Source organism: Cavia porcellus, unplaced genomic scaffold, assembly GCF_034190915.1.
Source record: "Cavia porcellus strain 051 isolate PalLab524CR breed Dunkin Hartley unplaced genomic scaffold, mCavPor4.1 scaffold_10, whole genome shotgun sequence".
In the NCBI taxonomy this organism is placed as follows: domain Eukaryota; kingdom Metazoa; phylum Chordata; class Mammalia; order Rodentia; family Caviidae; genus Cavia; species Cavia porcellus.
In genome coordinates this window covers 32111831-32135172 of record NW_026947493.1, presented here as the reverse complement: position 1 = coordinate 32135172, position 23342 = coordinate 32111831, and the positions used below count along the sequence as shown (strand labels likewise).

Sequence of the window (23342 nt, the reverse complement as noted above, 5' to 3'; positions counted from 1 at the left end):
ACAAGTCAACCAGGATATTTATTTTTTATACCAGTTCCTTCTGTAGTTTAGTTTAGTTTCAGCTTCTTTAGTCCTTTAAACTCTATTCCTATATCATCCAAATATCTATTCAAATGGGATACCAAAAAAGAACACATGATACTGTTCAGAGCCTGAAATTGTAGGGTAATCCAGTACTTAATTTCAGAATTTACCTGGACTTCTTTTGGGGATTCTATTTGGAAGTTTCTTTAAAATTCCAAGTTAGCCTGAATACTTTAAATTTTTTTCTTCAAAGATATTTGCATAGACAAATGTAGGATATATGATAATTAGGTTGGCAGCTCTTCTACATATTATAATAAGGTAATAATAGCAGTTATTTCCTGAGAATATAATCACTCATCTACTTGGTTAGGTATTTTTCTCTAGTTGTCCCAGAAACCTTGATGAATGAAGTCAGAAAGCTTTGAGCTGGAAGCCTTTCCAGACTGGTAATTAGTTCATTTGGGAGTGTAAGTAATCTCTTTCCATTGAAGAGTCAATGTTTTGCAGCCTGATTTAGGAGGCGTAGTGATACTCAGTTTTTATGTATCACCTCTTCTGAGGATTATCCCGTGAGGAAAGTTTCTTGTGATAGGAATACAAATAAGAGCCTGGCCCTAGTTGGTAATAGGAAGTGTGGGCTTCTGGGGCTGGAGTTTATTTTACTGAAAAGTTAATTGTGTGCTTTACTTCCCTGGGGAAAAGCAGAATTAGCCATACCTTCCACATGGATAGTGGTCTTGAGATTAATTGAAATACAGTTTGAGTGAAGGTTTAAACGGTTCATGCAGAGAGAGTGGCTCAAGCCCTCTGCACTCCCCACCTCCAGGCCTACAGTGCTATAGTTCCTTGTGGAACTGTGAGAATTTCTGAGTGCCTTTATATGAAATGATGCTCTCTCTGTGTCCCGGCTCTTGGCATCCTGAGAGAGCAGGAGCTGGACCTGACATTGTTTTGGAACTGAGTGCTTAAATAGGGCCTTGGGAGAGGGAATAGTAGATTTCTCTTTATGTTTTGTGTTTTCTTTCCTTAGACTGGAAGTCACTCTCTTGTCTTGGGGGAGATCAAAGGCCCTTCATTGCAGTATGAGACTTTTGACTCAGGTTGAAGGGACAAGTGCTGTATTTTGGGTAAATAGACTTCAGGAGGGAAGGGTTTGTGTGGTATAATTATTTAACCTCCAGTTGAGCCTGAATTTTTGTGAAGGCTTAAGATAACAAGTGTTTCTTCCTGCTTCCTAGAAGGACAGGATTGAAAACAATGCGGAAAGTGCCACTGCTGTCTTTGAATAGCTGATAGTTATATATTGGTGGCTAAAAGTGCCCTGTCCTCTTTAGTTGTGTGGAAAAGGAATTGTCCTGAGTTAAGTTTTGTTTTGTTTTTGGCAGTACCTTTGTATAATGCACAAACAATGCAGTCTACCCATTTAAAGAACAGGTCAGTGGCTTTTAGATATCTGCAGAGTTGTCACCACAATTTTAGAATTTTATTATTCCCCAAAGAAGCCCAGCACCCCTACACCATCACCCTAGAAAGTTTATTTGTTAATTTATTTATTTAGCGACTAGGGCTTGCTTTGTAGTTCAAGGTGGCCTCAAACTCATGGCAGTTCTTCCTCAGCCTCCTGAGTGCTAGGATTACAACCATGTACCACCACGCCTAGCCAAAGTTTAATAACATAGCAGCATGTTAAACTCATAGCATAGTGTAAGCACAGGTTCTTAAGTTCTTGGCCCTCATTAGAAGGACAGCGTCTCTCCATAAATATTCTGACATCTATCTGTATAACCTCGCAAAATCTCACTGACCTGAAGTCACTCTTACCTATGGGTCTTGGGGTAAACTTAGAGAATTTATTTTAGCAATAGTTGCATGCATTTTTTTTTTTCCTGTACCAAGGATCGAACTCACGACCTCACACTTGCCAAGCAGGCGCTTATGCCACTGAACTAAATCCCTGGCCCTAGTTGCATGTATTTTAAAAATGCTACCACATGTACAGTATGTTAGGAAAACCATATACTAATAGATGGATCACAACAAATTGCTTTATTTAGGTCAAAGCTCGCCTAGTGCCTTGTAATGTGTGTGTAGAGGATGACTGAGTTCGTGGTCCAGGAAGAGGCCAGAGTGTTCTGGGCGGGAAAGCAGATAGGTAACCCTAGCTGTTTCTACCTGCTAGTCAGAGTACCTCTATGTAAAATACTTAAACAAATCTGCCCACATTTCTTTGACATGATTCATTGACAACAGGTCATTTCTTCACTTGATTTTAGCCAAAAGCCAAGAAGCAATGACAGGTCATTTCTTTTCCTCTGTGTGTGTGTGTGTGTGTGTGTGTGTGTGTGTGTGTGGTACGGGGAGTTGAGTTGAGGGCCTTTGGACTGAGGAGCTACATCTCCAGCCCTTCTTTATGTATTTTATTTTGAGGTAGGGTCTTGTTAAATAAGGCACTGGGCTTGAAGTTGCAATCCTCGTGACAATCTCCCACAGGGCTAGGATTACAGGTGCGTACCACAAATCATTTCTCCGTGGTAATTCAGGTGACATTTTTCTCCTGTGGTGAGAGAGGAAATGAATGGCGTTGGTATGGAGAAATCCTGGTCCCAGGAAAGAAGAGGAAGAGCAGTCTTGTTCATGCTGAGCCCCTCTGGAGCCAACCCTGCCCTCAGGCACTTAGCACATTTTGTCTTTGCGTACTTTCCTCTGCGAAAGCAGAGTAAAATGAAACTGCTTGCAGCGACCTGTACTGTCAGGTGAGGGTCTGGGCGGCAGACCTCACACTGGCCCACCAGAGCTCAGGGCGTGTCAGGGAGGCCCCTTGCATGCTCTGGGCTCTTCTATGTGTGACTGTCCATAGCTGCCTCGTAGGTCTTTACTCCACAGACACCTCACCTTTGGAGCTCCAACTCTGCTGTCTCTGTTCCTAGCCGTTCATCCTTTCATGGGAAGCAGAATGGGCATCTTGTTCTGCCTCTTGCCTTGTTCTCTCTCTCTCTTTTTTTCTTTTTGAGACAGGGTCTTTTTTTTTTTTACCAAATTTTTTTTTTAATCGATACCAGGGATCGAACTCAGACTGCATACTTGCAAGGCAGGCGCTTATGCCACTGAGCTAAATCCCCAGCCCCTTAAGACAGGGTCAGGTTGGTGTTGAGCTCACTGTGTAGTCCAGGTTCAGGTTGGCCTCAGACTCATTGCAGTTCTCCTGCCTCAGCCTCCTGAGTGCTGGGATTACAGATATGAACCACCATGCTGGTTTCCATGTCTTTCTAAGTCTGTTTTGTTTTATTTTTAACACCAAACCCAGTCTTTCTTGTGTACTTATTTCTATTTTGATTGTTTCTTTTTTCTTTTTTTTTTTTCTATTTTGATTGTTTCTAATGAACAGTTCTCGGCGTGAAAATAGTAAGCATTCAGTATGAATATTTGTTGAGTAAGTGAACTTGTTGAATAGATATAGTCCTTTAAGGTACAACTCAAGAGTTTAATGAAACCCTTCATGTATACCACTGCCTGATGTCTTAGCTACCAAGCTGTCTCTATAATTTTTTTCCTCTGAAATTCCCATACAGAATATTAGTCCCAAAGGTATGAGCATTTTATGTGCCTGTTATTTTCTTTCTTTCTTTTTTTTTTTTTTTTTTATCTTTTTATTGGTACCGGGGATCGAACTCACGACTGCCTGCTTGCAAGGCAGGTGCTTATGCCGCTGAGCTAAATCTCCAACCCCATGCCTGTTATTTTCATTTCCCTGTTTTTTGCTTCCTTCTCCCAGGGTGCAACTGAACAATCTGAGGCCAGAGATAGTATCTTAATGACCCTAGATTAGTTACTAACTGTTTTCCACATGTTTCTTTGTCTGTAAAGTAGGGATGGATAGTGAGAGTCTGCTGGGGGTGCGGTGCCGAGATTAACCGAGCTCATGCTCCTATCAGACGCCAAACTTTGGAGCAGTCAGAACAGTCCCGTCACTGCTTAGTACAATTATAGATGCTGTAGTTATAGAGGCGCACACTGCCGAGTGCTTTTTTGGCATTTAGGTGTACTGAGTGGAAAACAGGAAAATTACTTAAAGTTAATCGTAGCATTAGCTGTAACTACTTTGATAACATATGGCAAAAAAGATCAGAAACATCCCAGAGAATACCTCCTGCTGCCCTTTTGGTCCTAGTTCCTTGTATCTTGTTACATGTAAGTGCAGCACAGACTCTCTTTGCTGGCCATCAGAGTTCACAGGGCTCCAGGAAGCAAGCGGGAGTGGGATGTGGTGGTACAGGCCTGTAGTCCCAGCACTCAGGAGGCTGAGGCAGGAGGATCTATGAGAGTTCATGGCTAGCAGTGAGTTCAAGGTCAGCCTGAACTTTGCTGCAAGACTGTGTCTCCAAAAACCAACCAACCAAAAAATAAAAATAAGCAAGTGAAATTAAATAATATATTGTTTGATACATTATATTAAAATACTATTTCAAAAATGTTATTTCAACATCAGTGAATATATAGTTGTTACACTACATTTCTTTTATCATACAAAGTTTTGAAATCTGTGTAATTTATAATTGCAGTACTTTTCAGTGTGGACTAGCACATTTCAAGTGCTTGGTAACCAGGTATTGCTTACTATCCTGTGCAGCATAGATATAGACAGTGAAAATAATATTCAGGCAGTGTGTGGTAGCACATGCCCATAATCCCAGCACTGGGTAGGCTGAGGCAAGAGGATTACAAACTGAGCCAGCAAAGAGTTTCAGTATAAAGGCTCTGGATTCAAATTCCAGTACCAGGAAAAAAAAAAAAAAAAAAAAAAAAACCAACTTAAAGTGCATTGCTATGGAAAAGAATCTGTGTTCTATTAAGTGGAAAAGAAGCAGATCATAATGCTACATCTAGTCTGCTTTCATTTTCATAAATAGCTGTTCATACCTGCAAATTGTCTGTAACCACACAGGCCAGTACTGTAGCCACTAGACTACTTTAAATTAATAAAACCAAGTAAGATAACAACTTAGTCTCTCACACAGGCTGCATCTTGAGAGCTCAGTGGCCTCAGGCGCCTTCTGTGTCAGATGCCAAACCTTAGATCACCAGTTTTCTCAGCCTGCCGCAGTGGCTGAGAAAGCCTGGGTGAGAGGCTGAGAGGCCTGGAGCCCTGGGCACCTCCAGCCTGCCCAGGGTTAGCGGTAGCACGCAGGAAGGACACCCGCCTGGTGCTCCCTTGTCAGTGCAAGCACCTGTGAAGCAGAGCAGCGCCAAGGAGGATGCTGTTCTGCTTGTGCACCCTAACATTACTGTACCCACATTCACCTTCAGACGTCTCATGTTTGCTTCCTCTCCGCAGGGAAGAAAACTGTAAATTTATCTCCTTGAATGAATATTAGTGCAACCCTCTGGAAGGTGCGACTTTGCATATGGATACAGTAAGGCACAGAGAAGTTAGGCCAGCAAACTAGAAGGCAGTGGTTGGACTCTTGGTTCAGGCCTCCCTGAGTAGAAAGCCTGTGTGCCCTTTTCCCTTGGTGACTTGTTGAGGTAGGGAGGAGGGATAGCACGTTCCGGCTGATCTTACACAGTGACCAGTCCTCCTCCAGTTCCAGGACTCTCAGGTGGCCGAAGGCCAAGAAAAGACATTACCCTCAGAGGAGAGCTTGGCCTCTCAGCAGGCAGTCGGGTCAGAACCACCTAAGAGTATGGTTCTTGGAGACCAGAGTCCTCAGAGAAATCATTACTGCTTCTATTTAATATTTAGATCTTTGATCTGTTGATTTTAGCTTAGTCCATGGTGATAGACTTGGGCCTAATTTTAGTCTTTGGGATGTAGCAAGCCAGTCTTTCCTGTACCATTTGTTAGAGAGCTATCTTTTTTCCAGTAAGCACATTCAGCCTCTTTGTCAAAGAAAAGGTGGCTGAGTGTGTTTGGAGTTGTTTCTACATCTTGTAATCTGTTGTATTGATCCTCAGGTCTGTGTTTTTGCAGTACCATGCTATTTTATAACATTAGCTCTGTAGTATAATTTCAAGTCAGGGATTGTGATGCCTTTTGTTGCCCAGAATTGTGTTCGCTCTTCTAGGTCTCTTCTGCTTTGCAGGTCCCGTGTTCCTCTGACACATGAATTTTAGAAATATCTTTCCTAGTTCTGTGAGAGTATTTTGTTTAGGATTGCATTATATCTGTATAACAATTTCAGGAGTATGAACTTTTTTGCTGTGCTGGTTCTTCCTACCCAAGATAAAGGATATCTTTCCATTTTCTGTATCTTCTTCTTCTGGGTACTGTGGTTATCAATGTAGGGATCATTTACTTCCTTAATTAGGTTGATTCCTATGCATTTCATTTTTTTGATGCTATTGTGAAAAATGTTGTTTCCCTAATTTCTTTCTGAGTGAGTTTGTTGTTTGTATACAGGAATGCTATTAGTTTCGGAGTGTTAACTTTGTATCCAGCTACTGAATTTGGTTATTAAATCTGCAAGTCTTTTGATGGAGTTTTTGGGGTCTTTTATGTAGAGTATTGCATTGTCTGCAAGTAATGATAATTTAACTTCTTCCTTTACTATCCTTATTCCTTTTATTTCTCTCTCTTGTCTAATTGCTCTGGCTAATGTTTCTAGAATCGTACTGATTAGGAGTGGTGATAGTGGACATCCTTGTCTTGTTCCTGATTTTAAAGTAAAAGCTTTCAGTTTTTGATGATTTAATATGATGTTGGCTGTCAGTTTGTTATAGATGGCTTTTATCAGACTCAGATAAAGAACATTTATTCCAATTTTTATAGAGGTTTTATCATGCATGAGTGTTGGACTTTGTCATATTTTTTTTCTGCATCTATTGAGATGATCATATAAGGTTTTTTGGTTTTTGTTTTTTGGGGTTTTGGGGTTTGTTTTTTTTAAGTCTTTTTGGCACAGGGTTTCACTGTGCACTTCAGGCTGGCCTCGAACTTACTTTGTAGCCCAGGCTGGCCTTGAACTCGCAGCAATCTTCCTGCCTCAGCCTCCAGAGTGCTGGAATTACAAGTATGTGCTACCACACTCAGCGATCATACAGTTTTTGTCCATGTCTGTCGATATGCTGTATTATGTTTATTGATTCATGTATGTTGAACCATCCCTGCATTCGTGAAATGAATCCTACTCGGTCATGATGAATAGTCTTCTTGATGATTTACTGCATTCTCTTTGCTAACATCTTACTGAGGATTTTTGTGTCTGTGCTCATTAGGGAGATTGGCCTATAGTTTTCTGTTTTGCTCGGGTCCTTCCCTGGATTTGGTATCAGGATAATGCTTGCTTCCAGAAATAAATTTGGGAGTATTGTTTCCCTTTCGGTTTCATTAAAGAGCTTCTGGGAGACAGAATAGGTAGAACTCTTGAAGACATAGATATAGGCAAAGACTTCCTGAACAAAACCCCCATCACAAAGGAAATATACAATGAATTGACAACTGGAATCTCATCTTTTTAAAAAGCTTTTGCACAGCAAAAGAAATCACCAACAAGGTGAAAAGACAACCGACAGAATGGGAAAAAATTTTAGCTAGTTGTTCCTCTGACAAAGGACTAATATCTAGAATACATATAAAGAATTAAAAAGATCAACCCCACAGATTCAAAGACCCAATCCAAAATGGACATCTGAGATTTCATGAACACTTCTCAGGTAAAAAAGTACAGATGACAAATAAATATGTGAAAAAATGTTCAACATTAGAGGTCATTCAAAAGGTGCAAGTTAAAACAGCATTGAGATTCCATCTCACTCTAGAAAGAATGCATATCATCAAGAAATGAACCAATAACATGCTAGCAGGAGAAAAAGGAACCCTTCTCCACTGTTGATAAGTGTAGACTGGTGCAACCACTATGGAAATTGATGTGGAAACTAGAAAACTAAAAGTAGAGGCCACAAAGAAAGGTAGATTTGGGACATTTATAGGTAAATGGAGGCACCTTGAAACCATACTCTTAGTGCAATCACATGTCCACACATGCATAAATATCACATTGTCTCTCTGGTGTGAGAAACTGTAAGTGTAAATAAGGACCAAAATGTAGACTAGATATTGTGAAATAGGAAGAAAATGTTTAAAAGGAAAAGGAACCTAGAGAGGGGAAGGAAAAAGAAGGAAGGGAAGAGAAAAAATGAGAAAAAGATAAAAAGGAAACAAGTTTTGTAACTAAGGAGGGGCAGAGTGCTGAAGGGAAGGGAAGGGTGTTGGGGAAAAAGGGACTCAAGATAAACCATGTACAGGCACAGATTCCCTGTGATGAAAGTGACCAACTTAATTTAAAACTATTAAAATGTGCAGTTAGAAAAAAAGAAGTCATTATGGCTGAGTTAGCAGAGTCTGGATGTTGCATCCTCTTTTCTAGCTAGTTAAAGGGTGAATGGTACTTTGATTGTGTTCACTGCGTTCATTTCTACCATTTAAGACATTGTGAGGTTTCCTAAACAGGTCAGTAAAGTTTATATGCTGTTTTAATGAAGCCTTTCGGAGGTGTTTTTGTTGTTTGCTTTACTTTGGTGCCAGATACACTTCCCGCGTTAGTAGGTTATGTAAGCTGCTTTGGTGTCATTTAAGGTGATTGTATTGTGAAATGCTGTGAGGCTGGCTGTTGGACATGCTGTATCCATTCTATGCTCATGTCTGAAGTTGGAGTTTAGAGTCCTTCTTTGCAGTATTTCTGGGAGCTGGAACAACAGCTGTTTTTGAAATCAGGTGGAGACCACCTCTCCTGTCAGGAGACCTGCCGCGGAGGAGGACTTGTGCTTCCAAAGCTCTGAGAGGGAAGAAGCCTGTGCGGGCATCCTTGCTCACCTCGTGAACACCTGAAATGTGTGCTTCCTCTATTCTGTGAGCAGAGTAAAAACTGGGGAATTTTGTTTTGCATAAAGCATTTGGGGAAGTCTTTTTGTGTAAAATAAAGCACAAGATTCTATGATCAGTTAGTCAGATTTGTAAATTTACTTATTGTGGTCAGAAAGGAGATGTGCTTGGCTTCACTCACCTAACAGAATTTATGTTAAGGTAGTGGCAGTTCCTCAGATGCCTCTTTAAAAAAAATCCTTAATATTTTCACTTATTTGGGGGCAGTTTTTGTACATTATTAGGCTGCACAATAATTGAAATAGCTCAAAGGTAGGTTCTGGCATCAAAAATCTACAGATAAAACAATTGCAAATAATGAGCACTTACCAGAGTAATCATTAGAGTTTGTTTGTTTGAACTCAAGGCCTTCACACTAAGGTACATTCCTAGCCCTTTTTAAACTCTTTATTGTGAGACAAGGTGTTGCTAAGTTGTCTGGACCCCACTCAAACTTGGATTGCTGCCATAGCCTCCCAGGATAGTGGGATTATAAGGATGTACCAAAATATACAGCAGTAATCATTCATTCTAAGAAAACGTTAATGATGGTATGCAGGGCTAGGGATGTGGCTCAGCAGTCATGAGTTCACTTCCCAGTACAAAAAGTAAAAGAAAAAAGATGGTATGCAGCTGGGCAGGTAGCTGGTGCCTGAGCACAACTCTTACAAGCTATTCTATACTAAGAACTTGCTCAGAAACCTTCTTGTCCTTGAGAATGTTGCTGACTGTGTCTTGTGAGTTGTACTGTAGGATCCTGTGATTTGCATGTTAGTTCTTCTAGCGGGCTACATCTCCCATGGAGATTTTCTTGGAGGCTGTTTGCTTCTGTCTGGTCGTAGTACCCAGCTTTCTCCCTCCCAAGGGTGCATCAACAAATGCCCATCACAGGTGCTGGGGCCTATCTGGGACATGAAGAAATGTATAATGCTAGTCCTTGAAGAGCTTAATCTGGTTGAAGAGATGCCCCTTCTCCAAACATAGATGGATATGTAACAAAATAGCAATAATGTATTTAAAAATCTGAGTTTCCCAGGTTTTGGACAAGTAGAAAACATCAGAGAAGAGAAGTAAGATAATGATATTTAGAACATAGTCTGATGTAGAAAGGATTGAATAGCAAGAAAGGGTTCGTCAGTTTGGTTGGGAGATAGAAGAACGTGGATGCTGGGGCAGTGGCATGATGTGTTTCTCCTGTGGCCAGAGGGAGCCTTAAGGTCCAGAGCACAGAAGTTATGGTGGTGGAAGTCCACTGCACTAAAGTCAGTTGGCTTTAGCATTCTTTTGGAAATTCTTTATGAGGGAAAGTGCCAGGAGAGATGTGGATTTGGGAGTGAACCCAGAGGAGTGGTTTGGCTGTCTTCTACCCAAGTGAGGCACGTGATCTTCTGAGCCTCAGTTCCCTCAGGTGCAAAACGGGTCTAATCATCTTCCCCGCTCACCTCCAGGCACATTCGCAGATGGTGTGAGTGGTGCTGTGCCACCAAAGGGACAAGGGTAAGGGGGCCCCAGAAGCTCCGGTTAAGTACAGGTGGTCCCTAAGCAGACAGGAGAGCTGAGCCCTGGCGAAGAGGCAGAGAGAGAAGGCAAGCCCAGAAGGCTTGCTGAGTGGTGGTTCCTTTGTTTCCTTCCTCCCATGGGAGTGTTTTTGTTTTTGTGGTGAGGAGCTGCTTCTGACTTAAGAGGTTTTGCAACAGTGATGCTCACTCTGGCTGCACGTTACAGTCACCTGGGGAGTGTCCGTGACCCACTCATGTGGGTTCCCCATCTCAGGCAAAACGACATTTATGGGAGCCAGAGCCCAAGCCTAGGAATCTTTTTTTTTTTTTTTTTTTTTTTTTTTTTAAGTTCTTTAGGTGACTCTAGAATGCAGCAGGGTCCAGACTCTCTGCTTTGGGTATAGAGAGGTGGAAGCACTGACAGGTAAAACCTCTCTGCTGCCTTGTCTTTCTGTACTTTGAGTAGTAGGATAATTCCAACAGCTGTGCCAAAGAGGAAGAGACCATAAATTCATTTTTGAACCCCTCCATGGTCATTTGAGCCCTCTTAGGGATAAGCTGGCTTACTGTAGCATTTACTTTGCTCTATGTATATGAACAGGTAGCGTCACTTAGTCCTGTTATTTGTGTGACATGTTTCTCATGGTTTACTGAGAGAAACAATGGTGAAAGCCTTCATGGCGGGGTGGGGAAAAAAGAATTATGCAGATCAGGCTGGTTCTTTAATGTTTTTCTTTCAAAGGATCTTCCGTTTGTAGCCTTACTGAAATAACCCGGTATCTAAGTGTGGTGGTGCACCCTGTCACCCTAGCTATTTGAGAGGATCACAAGCTCAGAGTCAGGCTAGGCATCTCAGTGAGACTATTTCTCAAAAATATAAAGGGCAGGGATGCAGCACAGTAGAAGAACACTTGCTTTGCATGTGAGAGAACCTGGGTTCAATCTCTAGTATCAAAAAAGGAGAGAGAAAGAGACAGACAGGCAGGCAGGCAGGCAGGAACTACCCTGGGAGCAGATAGACTTAAAATCAGATTTTCCTAAACCAGGATAGCAAACCTTTTATAGACCTAGTGGCCACATTGCAACTTAAAACTTACTTATTCACCGCAAAGTGTCAGCACTGCAATTAAACCTGAATATCAGCTGCTGGAGCAATGCTGGGCTTGGTTAGCATCCTGACAGAGAGAGCTCTGTGCTCTGCATGGCATGCATGCCATGGTTCACCACTGTTGTCCTAAACTCTCAGCAAAGGTACTTTTGAACCCAAATCACAGTGTAGAGCAGTTCTAAATGCCCTTTTGGAAATTTAGGAAATGCAGAATACCCATGGGGATGCTTACTTGGAAAATAGCCAATGTTGGAAGCTTTAATCAATAGTGGTGGAATGAAGCCCATACCCAGCACCATCAGGTGAGAGTCATCCAGTCTGTACATGAGGGGTGACCAGCCGAGTTCACGCAGTATATGATGTGTACCTTTCAGGACTGCAGGAAGATTCCAGCCCAGGACTTCCCCAGGTCCCCAGGGTCATCAACCACTTCCAGAAGATTGGAAGGTGTTGGGAGTCCAGGACTCAGGTTCCATGCCCAACCAGCTGCTTCCTGAATGTGTGCCCTTGGACAGCTCTGTCCCTTGCTAAACAGAATCCTTAGGGTGGCTGCCAAGAAGGATGGAATGAGACGTGTTAGGAAAGTTAGCCAAGTTCCTAGCACATGGTTATTGCTCATCGGACATTAATTTCCCCTTCCCTTTCCTTCTGAAATCATGTGTTTCTAGTGTACTGTTTGACAGACTTCAGTACCAGGCACACTGTCTTGCTTGGGTCTTCCTGGTGTGCCTAGGTCAAGAGTGTTGTCTAGAGGAGCAAGCGAGCCCTTTGGGGAAGTGTTTGCATGTGGCATAGGCCCTGGCCAGTCCTGCTCCACACAGCCCTCAGCTCCCCTTTCCGTGGCTTCTGGCCTTTATGGTTCACTGCCTCGCCTCGCTTATCCAAGCTGTAGGTTCTGTTCATCAAACAGGATAGGGAAAGATGTGTGTGATTCCTTGAGGACTCTGGGCTGACTCTAGCTGAGGAAGTAGAGTCCTGGCTTCTAATGTTGGCTTTTATTAGTCTTCAGGGCTTCTTCTGTGCTTTTGCAAGAGCTTACAAGGAGCAGGCACCCAGGCGGTTTTCTTTAGTTTACAGCAGTGAAAATTTGAGGTGGAAGTTACTTCCTTTTGGTAACACTGGATGGTGGGATCAAGCAGTGAGAAGCAGAAGGAAAAAGAAAGTGAAAGTGGCCTTTATTGAGTGGACTCTCTCGGAATCCACCACACATGGGGGTTTGGCTTTCTCCTCGGACTGGATAGAGGAGCGAAGGGTTATATGACCTCTGAATGGAAGTCGTACATGGGGCGGGCATTATGATGTACAAGGACCTGATTCTCTTCCTGCGCAAAGTTGAATGGAAGTTGCAGTTCGGGCTGAAACAGAAGAAGGAGGAAGTGGTTGTGAGGGTAAGCGTTTCCGCTTTGGCTTTTTGCCATGTTAGAACACTGCCATACTTGTACAGTAAGTTACACGAGGGCAAGAACCTTTCAGATGATTTTTATAAATAGGGGCGAACTTACTCCACTGAAGTAGATTAAGAATATTTCTGAAGGTTGGTCCGAGTACAGTGGTGTTTACAACTAATTGATCACAACCAGTTACAGATTTCTTTGTTCCTTCTCCACTCCCACTGCTTCACTTGACTAACCTTAAAAAAAATTAAAAAAAATTTCTGAAGGGCCGAGGATATGGCTCAGTGGCAGCACTTGTATGGCAAACGCAAGGTCATGAGTTTGATTCCTGGCACTGAAAAACAAACAAACAGAGAATGTGTCTGCGTAAAATCTCTCTTGTTTCCTGTTCTTTTTCTATATCTTTAACTGTGGCAGATGGGCTTAAGGACTACAGTGGAGATCGCCACCCTATTTTTTTGTAGGTTTATTTGTTTTTTTTTTTTTTCAAAGGGGAAATAGGACTTGAACTCATACATCATGCATGCTAGCAACTTTATGGTATTTTTATCATATATGTCTAGTCAGTGAGGTGTGGTGGCACACACCTGTAATTCCAGGAGACTGAGACAGGCCAGACCATGAGTTTGAAGACAGTTTGGGCTACATAGTTGCATCCAGGGCCAATAGCAAGCCTGTCTCAAAAAAACAAAACAAAACAAAAAAAACCCCCGAAAACAATATTATCTAGTCAGTTTTGTTGGTCTCTTGAAAAGGTAATTTCATTTCATTTTAATGAACACATAGTAATTGTATATATTTATGGGATATAGTATGTTATTATGATAAATACTATGTGAAGTGATTAAGTTGAGCTAATTAACATACCCAGCACCTCACATGCTTCCCATTTCCTTGTGGGGCGGACATTTAAAACCTATTTTTAGGAGCTTTGAAACATGCATCGTTATTAACTGTAGTCACCACACAGTGCAGTAGATCACTAAGACTTCCTCCTTCTGTCTGATCGGAACTTCTACCCACCCTGTCCTGTCCTCTGGTAACCACCTTTGACTCCGTCTGTACCTTTACAGTGGAAGCACAGCGGGGGGATTGCATCCCCTATAGCAAGGCAGAACCTCTAGGTGAGAAGTAGTGAACCTGTGGAGACCAAGTACCCAAACTGAACCCAGAACCCATGTTTTTATCATAAAGTGCCAACACTGCAATTAAGCCTAAATTTCGATTGCTGGGGCGACTTGACACGTGTGCCAAAGGTTTGGCATCACTGTCGTGGGTGGTGTGTGTGGGAGCCAGTGGTCTGTGGCCAAGGACAGATGATGAAAGCAATTCCCAGCGTCCTGCGTCTCACGCCTGCATGGACTGGGATGGCAGTGTTATTGTAACTACTTTGCCCTGAGTTTCTCTTCCTCGCCACACTGACATTTGGGGCCAGACAGTACTTTGTATGGCAGTTGCCTTGGGCATACAGCATGTTGGACAGCATCCCTGGCCTGCTGGGTAGCACTCCTCTTGCCTCTGTGACAGTCAGAAATGTTGCCCAACGTTGCTAAATGAATCATTGTTCAGAGAGCGCTGACCTAAACATATAGTATCTTAGCAGAAACATGTTGGTTAGGGTGTCACTTTAGGGCATCACACCCTGCTGTCAAGACTCATCCCTCTTTTCTGTGTGTGTATGTGTGTGTGAGTGTGCGTGTGTGTGTGTGTGTGTGTGTGTGTGTGTGGTATCGGGGACTGAACCCCAGACCTCTGCACCAAGCAGCTTTCCCACGCTGTTTGCCTTTTCATTTTGACACAGGGTCTCACTGTGTTGCCCAGGTGAGGCTTGACCTCGTGATTTTGCTACCTCAGCATCCCGGAATGCAGGGGTGACAGGTGTGCCCCACCATGCTTGGCTCCATGCTCCGTTGGTAGCTTGTGCTTTCTACCTGCCAAATACTCTCCCTAAACATTACTGTAGGCTGTTTTACAACCAAGTTTAGACTTAATGAATTGTGCACTGAGTAAAAGAATAGCATACAATGCCTTTCTAGTCAAACTGCATCTTTCTTGATCAGTTATACCCCCAATAGGAGAAACACTTAGGATGTGGAACGTGAAAGGTACTTAGTCCACGTTTACACCCAGTAGCAACATCTTTGTAAACCTATGTCCAAACTTTAAACTCAAAAGGATTTCAAGGAACCAGCAAATGCTTATGTAACACCTGCTAGCTGCCCAAAACAGCTGGAATTTTTAGTTTTTGGTGTAAACATTTTGGTGTAAACATTTACTGGATTAGTGACCATTATGGATGAAATTCTAACTATGAGTTTATTAGATGGATGGACTTTAGGAAGACGTGAGGAGATAGGGAAATTCCAGCTGGTGTCATCGGATGCTCCCCCGTTAACATGGTGGTGTGTTTTCCCTTGAGCTGGAATGTTAGAAAATATTATTCCTGTGAGAAATGAAGCAGTGATGCTCAGTCTGGTTTTTGAGATTTAATATTTTCCCCTACTTTAGACATCAAAATGTACTTGTATTTGCTTGGAATTGAATGAGCTCATTTACAGCTCCACTATTAAAATAGAAAGAGCCGGGCAATTTGGCAGTAAACTATCCCAAAGCAAAGAGCGTTTTAAAACTAATGAACTGATTCCCTAAAGTAAGACTGTGAGATGTTTTTAGCATTGTCTTTATATTCAGAAATAATTACACTAAGACTTTTCAGAGCTATACAAAAAGGTTTTTTTTTGGCATCGAGGATTGAACTCACAACCACATGCTTACAAGGTGGGCACTTATGCCACTGAGCTAAATCCCCAGCCCTACAAAAAGTTTTAAAATGTTTATTTTTAACTCCATATGAAACCAGCTGGGCACGGTGCCACGTACATAGTCGATTCATTCAAATGGAATGTGTATTGTATGGCTTTTATCAGCCTTTGCTTTATGCAGAAGCCTGGTGCATTTACCTCTGTGCCTCCAGCCCTTTTGTCTTTTTGTATCTGCAGTTTGTGTGATACTGTGTTTCACTCTTGATACTAGTAATTCATGTCTGATCTCTGTTCTTTGTTAACTTTGCTGAAGAACTTTGTCAGTTCTTTTTTTTTTTCCAAAGAATCAGTTTTTCATTTTTTTTTTTTATTTTTCACTTGTTTTCTCCTCTTACCTGTATTTATTTTCTCCCTTCTACTTGCTTAAAGTTTATTATGCTATTCTTTTCTTGGATCTGGGGGCAGTTAGATTATTGATTTGATATTTTTTTCATAAAAGCATATAGTGCTTCCATTTCCTTTCAGCATGGCGGCGCCTCATAAATTTTGATATGTTGTTGTACAGTAGGAATAGTTCCATCTCTGCTAAAGTTTCAGGATAGGTTTGATGTAAAAACTGACTAACACAGATTAACAAGAGAATGGCGTAACAGATATTTGATCAGTGTTTTATGTGCCATTGGAACCTACACAAATAAAGACTCAGGGAAAACGGTCTTTATACTTAGGTTGGATGAAGAATGGGCAGCTATTTTGAAATGTGACTGAACAGAGGGTTTTTGGGAACAGATCACTGGGAAACCCAGAAAGACCTGTCTGTTAAGATTCTTCCTGGCCCCTCTGTGTAACATCTCTTTCTTCTAGGTATATGGTGGGACCCTTTCTGAAAAGAGGGTATTATGGTCCATTATCAGAGAAGGTAGATCAAAAAATTTGGTTTTGGCCACACAGAAAGCCACACAGAATAATATTTCTGGGCCTTATACCTGGCTTGGGAGAGAAGAATTTTAGTTTCTATGATCCACCTGGAGAAAAAGCAATTCTAGTTTCTGTGGCCTACCTTTAGAAGAAAAAGAAAGAAAAGAGAATGCCAGAAAGATCTTGTTTCTAATCTCTTTCCCTGAGTTCAAGGAATTTAGCATGCCAAGGCACTGTCCTTTGGGATATCATGTTCCAAGTCCAAACCCTTTGTGTGTTTGTGTGTGTGTGTGTGTGTGTGTGTGTGTGTGTGTGTGTTTAGTTCAACGTGTTCTTTTCTCTTCAAGTTTCCTCTTTGGCCAGGGATTATTTAGAAGTATGTTAATTTTAAACGTTACAGAGATTTTCTTGTTATCATTGTTATTAATTTCCATTTTAAATTTGTTTACATTTGTTTTGTGGCTCTGGATGTGGTTTATATTGGTTTGTGGTACCTGGTCACTTCAAAAGAATTTGTATTCTGTTACTGAATGGAGTGCTCCATAAATGCTATTGTTTTATAATATTGTTGAGTTGTTTTATAGCCTAGCAGGCTTTCTGTTTTTCTTTCAATTACTAAGAAGGGAGTGTTGAAGTTTTCAACTATAATTGTGGGTTGATCTTTTTCTTATTTTAGTGTCAGTTTTGCCTTACGTGTTTCATGGTTCTGTTGTTTAATGCATACACATTTAGGGTTACTGTGTGTGCCTGGTTGATCACCCTTCTGTCTTTATGTTACGGCCCTGTCCTTTCTGGTATAGTGTGAGTGTCCCTTACCCAAAATTCTTAGGCTCTAAAGAGCATTTTGTCGCTGGGGATTTAGCTCAGCGGCATAAGCGCCTGCTTTTGCAAGCAGGCAGTCGTGAGTTCGATCCCTGGTACCGATAAAAACGAAAAAGACCGGAAAAAAAAAAAAAGAGCATTTTGTCAAATTTGGGAGTATTTGCATGTACTTTACCACTTAGGTGTCCCTAATCTGAAAATTTGAAATGCTCCAAAATCTTAAACTTTTTTGTGAGGGGAGGGATGAGGAGCAAACCGAGGGTCTCCCTCCCACAGTCTAAACAAGGGCGCCACCAAGGAACCTCATGTCTCACCCCCAAATCTGAAACTTTTGAACATCACATGGAGGCTTAGAAAGTTTCAGATTTCAGAGAATTTTGTATTTTCACATGAAAGATGTACAATTTAAATCTTTCCCCCCAAAGTCTACTTTGATACATTTATTCATTTTTTTTATCGGTACCGGGAATCAAAATCATGACCACGTGCATGCAAGGCAGACACTTATGCTGCTGAGCTAAATCCCCAGCCCCTATTCATTTTTAATTCTATGATTTTATAACTGAGACTCTTTTTCTCCTTCCCTCCCTTTTAGGAATACATTATTCGAGTACAAAGAGGAATTTCTGTAGACAACAGCTGGCAGGTAAGTATGTATTGTCGTTTGAAAAAAAGTCCACTTGTGACCAAACCCACATTTAGGGGATCTAAAAATCTAGAAAACAGAACACTCATATAATTTCAGTTATATTTCTTTTAGCTGTAGGCCTTGCCTTTAGCTTTAAGGCAAGTTTTTATAAAAGGCTTTCCTATCCCAGTTGCTTGGTTAAATTTTGTGTGGTGTTTCCAGGAAGTATATAGGAGTTTGTCTCTGGCTCAACCCAGAATGGGATACCTATAGCTGTAGTTTAGGCAGGTGAGGTGAGAATTCAGTCTTCCAAGTAGAAGGGTAAAGCAGTGTCCTGGATACTGTACAGTAGGGGGCACTGCGTTTCATGCACATTCAAATCTACTTGTGGGCAGCTTTCAGTGAAGCTGGGGGTGGGGGGGAGTGTCTTCTCGGAGTTCCAAGATCTTCTTTACTCCATAGGGACCTCAAAGAGAAAAGACTGGACAGAGCCAGAGGCCCTCTGCATGCCAGCTGACTTTGCAGAGGATGACTGAGCTCTGTACTGGGGTCATTCTTTCTTGTTTTAGTAATTTTTTTTTTTTTTAATCTTTCTCGTTTTTTAATGGTACCAGGGATCGAACTCACGACCGCCTGCTTACAAGGCAGGTGCTTATGCTGCTGAGCTAAATCCCCAGCCCCCTAGTAATTATTATTATTTTTTATTTTTTTTGTCTTTTTCCTTTTTATCAGTACCGGGGATCGAACTCACGACCGCCTGCTTGCAAGGCAGGTGCTTATGCCGCTGAGCTAAATCCCCAGCCCCCTAGTAATTATTTTTTTTAAAAAATATTTTAAATATTAGCTTTATTGAGATACAAAAGGGTGAGATAAAATTAACTGTTTTAAAGTACGTAATTCAATGATTTTTAGAATGTTTGCATTGTACATCCATCATCACAGTCAACATTAGAACATTATCATGATCCCCAAAGATATTACATACCCATTAGCAATCACTCACTGTCTCCTCCTAACCTCAGCTCCCAAACTGTGTTTTCAGGGTTTACCTACATTACACCATGGATTACTATTTCATTTATCTTCATGGGGTAAACAATTTTCCATTGTTGTGGGTTATATCCCATTATATCTATTCACCAGTTGATAGATTTGGGATTGTTTCTACTTCTGGATTATTTTGAATTTTCACCTCTTCTTGATTCAACTTTGGTAATTCATTTGTATTTAGGAATCTGTTCATTTTTTCTGTGTTTGCCATCTTATTAGAGTACAGGTTCTCCAAATAGGTATTAATCTTGATTTCTACAGGATTTGTTGTGATTTCACCCTTTTTATTCCTAAATGCATGGATTTAAGTCTTCTGTTTTCTTTTTTGATAAGGTTAGCAAACGGTTTGTCAGTTTTATTTAATCTTTCAAAGAACAAACTTCAATTCATCCTTTGTATTGGTTTTTTAGTCTCAGATTAATTTTTGCTCTGATTTTTATAATTTCCTACCTTTGTTTTTGGTACCAGGGATCGAACTTAGGACTGTGCACTTGTAAGGCAGGCGCTTACACCACTGAGCTAAATCCCCAGCCCCTCCCTTTTATGAGCACTAGGCTTGAAATGTTCTTCTTTTTCCAGATACTTGAGGTTTAGCATTAGGTTGTTTATTTGAACTCACTCTGTTTTTCTAATATGGGAATTCACTGCTATAAATTTCCCTCTTAAGATTGCTTTCATTATGTCCCATAAGTCCTGTTATCTTGTATTGGCATTATCTTTTAAATGTAAAAGAAACTGTCAAATTTTTTTCTTTAACTTAATCTGTAACCCATTGCTTTTTTAGGAGAGTTTCATTTAATCTTCATGTGTTTATGAAGTTTTTGTGGTTCCTTTTGGCATTAATTTCGTATTGATTCATTGATTTCCAACTATGGTCTGATAATATGCATGGGACAACTTCAGTTCCTTTGCATTTATGTAAACATATTCTGTGAGATAGTGTGTGGTCTATTTTGGAGAACCTCCCAAATGTGTATTCTGGTATTACAGGGTGGAATACTCTGTAGACCTCTACTAAGTTTATGTGTTCAATTCTGATAATTCATTGTTGATTTTTTTTTGTCTAGTTGATCTGTTTATTTGTATCACAGTTATATTAGTGCTAATGTGATTTCTCAGGTCTGTTAATATTTGTTTTATACAGTTGGGTGTGCTGGTTTTTGGTGCACAAACTTCAGAACAGCTTAGAGTGCTGGTTTGGTGATTAAGAATTTCTTCAGGGTTTTTTTTTTTTTTTTTTTTTTTTTTTGTCATGGAAGTATCTTATTTCTCCATCAATTTTGCAAGATAGTTTTGCAGGTACATCAATCTGGGATGGAGATTGTTTTCATTCAGGGCTTGAAATATTTCACTCCAAGCTTTCCTTGACTTGAGGGTTTGTGTTGAGAAGTCAGCTGTGATATTGATGGGTTTTCCTTTATAGGTAATTTTTTCTTTTCTCTAACAGTGTTTACATGTTTCTGTGTTGAATTCTGAAATCTTGACTATTATATTTCTTGGTGTAGATTTATTTTGTTCATAGCTTATTGGAATTCTATATACTTCACTTATCTGTGTGTCAAATGCTTTTTCCCTGTTTGGGATGTTTTCTGCTATTACTTCTGTGAACAGGCTTTTTATGTCACTGTGCCATCTCCTGCTTTTCATTGATTTCAATCAATCTTGTTATTCTTTGCGTTATCTAGCAGCTGTTGGATTGATTCCTTGTGATCCTGTGCTATTTTTAAGAAATCTTTCTTTTTGTGATCACTAACTGCAATCTTATCTTCTGTATTTGATATTCTCACTTCGTATTGACTCAGTTATACTGTATAATACTTTAAGTAGAGTTTTTATCTCCTGGGTATCTGTTTGAATGTGTTTCATGAATTCTGTTGCTTTCCTATGACGGATACTCATGGTTTCCATAGTTTTCTTAAACTCCTCTATTTTTTTTAGAAATGTGTATCTGCTCTAGAATCACTAACCATTGTCCTTCATTATGGTCACCATCTCTATAGTTATCTGAGAAATTATTTCAGATTTGATTTTTCCAGAGCCTTACTCATCTGCTTTGTTATTTCCGTAGAAAGTCCAGGTGGGTGGCTTTCAAATTGTTCCATCTCACTGGCCCTTGAGTTACTTTTGGTGAGCTGGAAGTCTGGGGTTATATCTTGCTTCTGTGTCCTTCCATTTTCTTTCTTTCTTTTTTTCTTTTTTTTTTTTTTTTTGTCTTTTTCGTTTTTATCGGTACCAGGGATTGAACTCATGACTGCCTGCTTGCAAGGCAGGTGCTTATGCCGCTGAACTAAATCCCCAGCCCCTCCTTCCATTTTCTTTACTTCTTTTTTTTAAATTTTAATTCCTTAGTTGATGCTTGCAAATTGCTTATGGCAAGTAGATTTATTGGTGGCATTGAGATCCCTTAGGAAATAACTGCTTCTTAGAGAAGTCTTTCAGGTATAGTAGGCTTTTGAGTTTTGAGTCTTTTGCAAGATCCTACCTCTTTAATTTATTAGGGCTGAGAAGTTGCTGCCTACTTGGCCTAGCGTCTGGTTTTTTGGCCCTAGCCTATAGTATTTTTTATGACCCTTAGACAATCTCAGTCTTGGCATTCCAGAAAGAACAACTGATTCGAGCAACTATATCATCTTGACTAGAGTAGTACAATCAGCAATAACAATAGCAGCAAACAGAGCCTAGGAAATGACAAACTGTGGTAGTTATTGATTTGCTACCTTTAACCATATGAACTAGATTTGTGATTATATAACAAAATCTAAATCAAACCAGAAAATTGTATATAGTAAATATGCCCTCAATATGGGATTTTCTAGTCAGGGAGAAATTTTAAAAGGGCTTAGAGGGAAAAATAGACAAGTAGAAGAAGAGGAAGAGATTAGAAGCAAGGCTGGAGTACAAAGATTATTCAAACCTTGAGAAACTGGTGCAGAAGACAGGAGGGAAAAAGGAAGAAAAAATAAAAACAAGAACAGAACAATAATAAAGCTAGAAATAGTATTCACATTCATAAAAGCAAAAACAAAAAAAAAAAGAAAAAAAAATGTCCACTTCAGGGTGTGTCTCTGCTGTCACTAGTAGACAGAGACCAGATCCATATCAATCAAACCCAGCAAGCCAGCCTAGATTTGCTGCGGTAGTGGATAATCCCAGCATGCCTGCATCTTTAGTCTGAAGCGCAGGCTGTTTTCTGATTGTGAGGCTGGAACCCAGTTTATTCAGCCTGCAGCACTCCATGTGCCTCCTGTCGGCTAGAACTTAGCTCCTTGACCCCTGCTGACTGGAACTCAGTTCCACCTCACCCTGACCCTGAAGCCTACCTGTAGCTGCTGTAAGTTCTCCAAGATGACTGTGGGCCAATTGCCCTCTTCTGGGGGACGTCTGCACCTGAATACCTCCCTAGCTACTGCAGTCCCTTGTGTTCACTGCTCCATTCCACTGGTACATTTCTCCATGAAGTCCTCTGGGTCACCACAGTCACCATGGATCTGAGGTTTGAGCTGCCCCGCCCAGGCAGCAAATCAGAGCCCAGGGAGAAATCACTGCCTGCCACCTCCCTCTGCACTGAGGTCTCTTCACTCTCCCTGGGGGCTTCAATTCTTGCTGTAGATCCTTGCCAGGACCTGGGAAGTTACTTCCCCCTTCTTCTCTTCTTCACACTCTATATTCTTCCAGTGCCTGGACACCAAATCTTGGAGAGTACATTTCTCTGCTGTTCACCATTTTATTACCTTCCTGGAAGTCTAGGGTTTTAGTAATATATTTATCATCCCACCACGTTCCAAAATCTTTTTTTTTTCATTTTTATCGGTACCAGGGATTGAACTCATGACTGCCTGCTTGCAAGGCAGGCGCTTATGCCGCTGAGCTAAATCCCCAGTTTTTTTTTAACTTTAAAGAGAGAAAAATAGGGGCTGGGGAAAAATAGGGGCTTAGCTCAGCAGTATAAGCGCCTGCCGTGCAAGCAGGCAGTCATGAGTTCGATTCCTGGTACCGATAAAAACTAAAAAGACAAAAAAAAAAAAAGAGAGAAAAATAAAACAAAACAAAAAATGCAAGAAAAACAAGAAACAAAAGAGCCAAATAAACAACAATAAGAAAATATTCAAAACAATAACAAGATAGGCTTTCAAAATAAGGTGGTAGGAACTTAAGAAAAGTTATTATCTTGCATAGTTATCTTCAAAAGAGTTATTCAGATTACCAGATATAGACATGCAAAATTGATCTAATCCTATGGTGTTAACTCTTTTGTTCCAGGAACTAATAGTATTAGT

General features: G+C 40.7%; 1 protein-coding gene across 12 annotated transcripts in view; it reads left to right on the top strand.

The window, feature by feature from the left end:
• Pxk (PX domain containing serine/threonine kinase like) overlaps positions 1–23342 on the top strand; it is a 77466-nt gene that overhangs the window by 4303 nt on the left and 49821 nt on the right. For all 12 annotated transcript variants that reach the window (XM_023561756.2, XM_063257188.1, XM_063257198.1 and 9 more), the window contains exon 2: positions 17983–18033. In XM_023561756.2, the coding sequence (XP_023417524.2) occupies positions 17983–18033 (51 nt within the window). The remainder of the gene's footprint in view (positions 1–17982; positions 18034–23342) is intronic.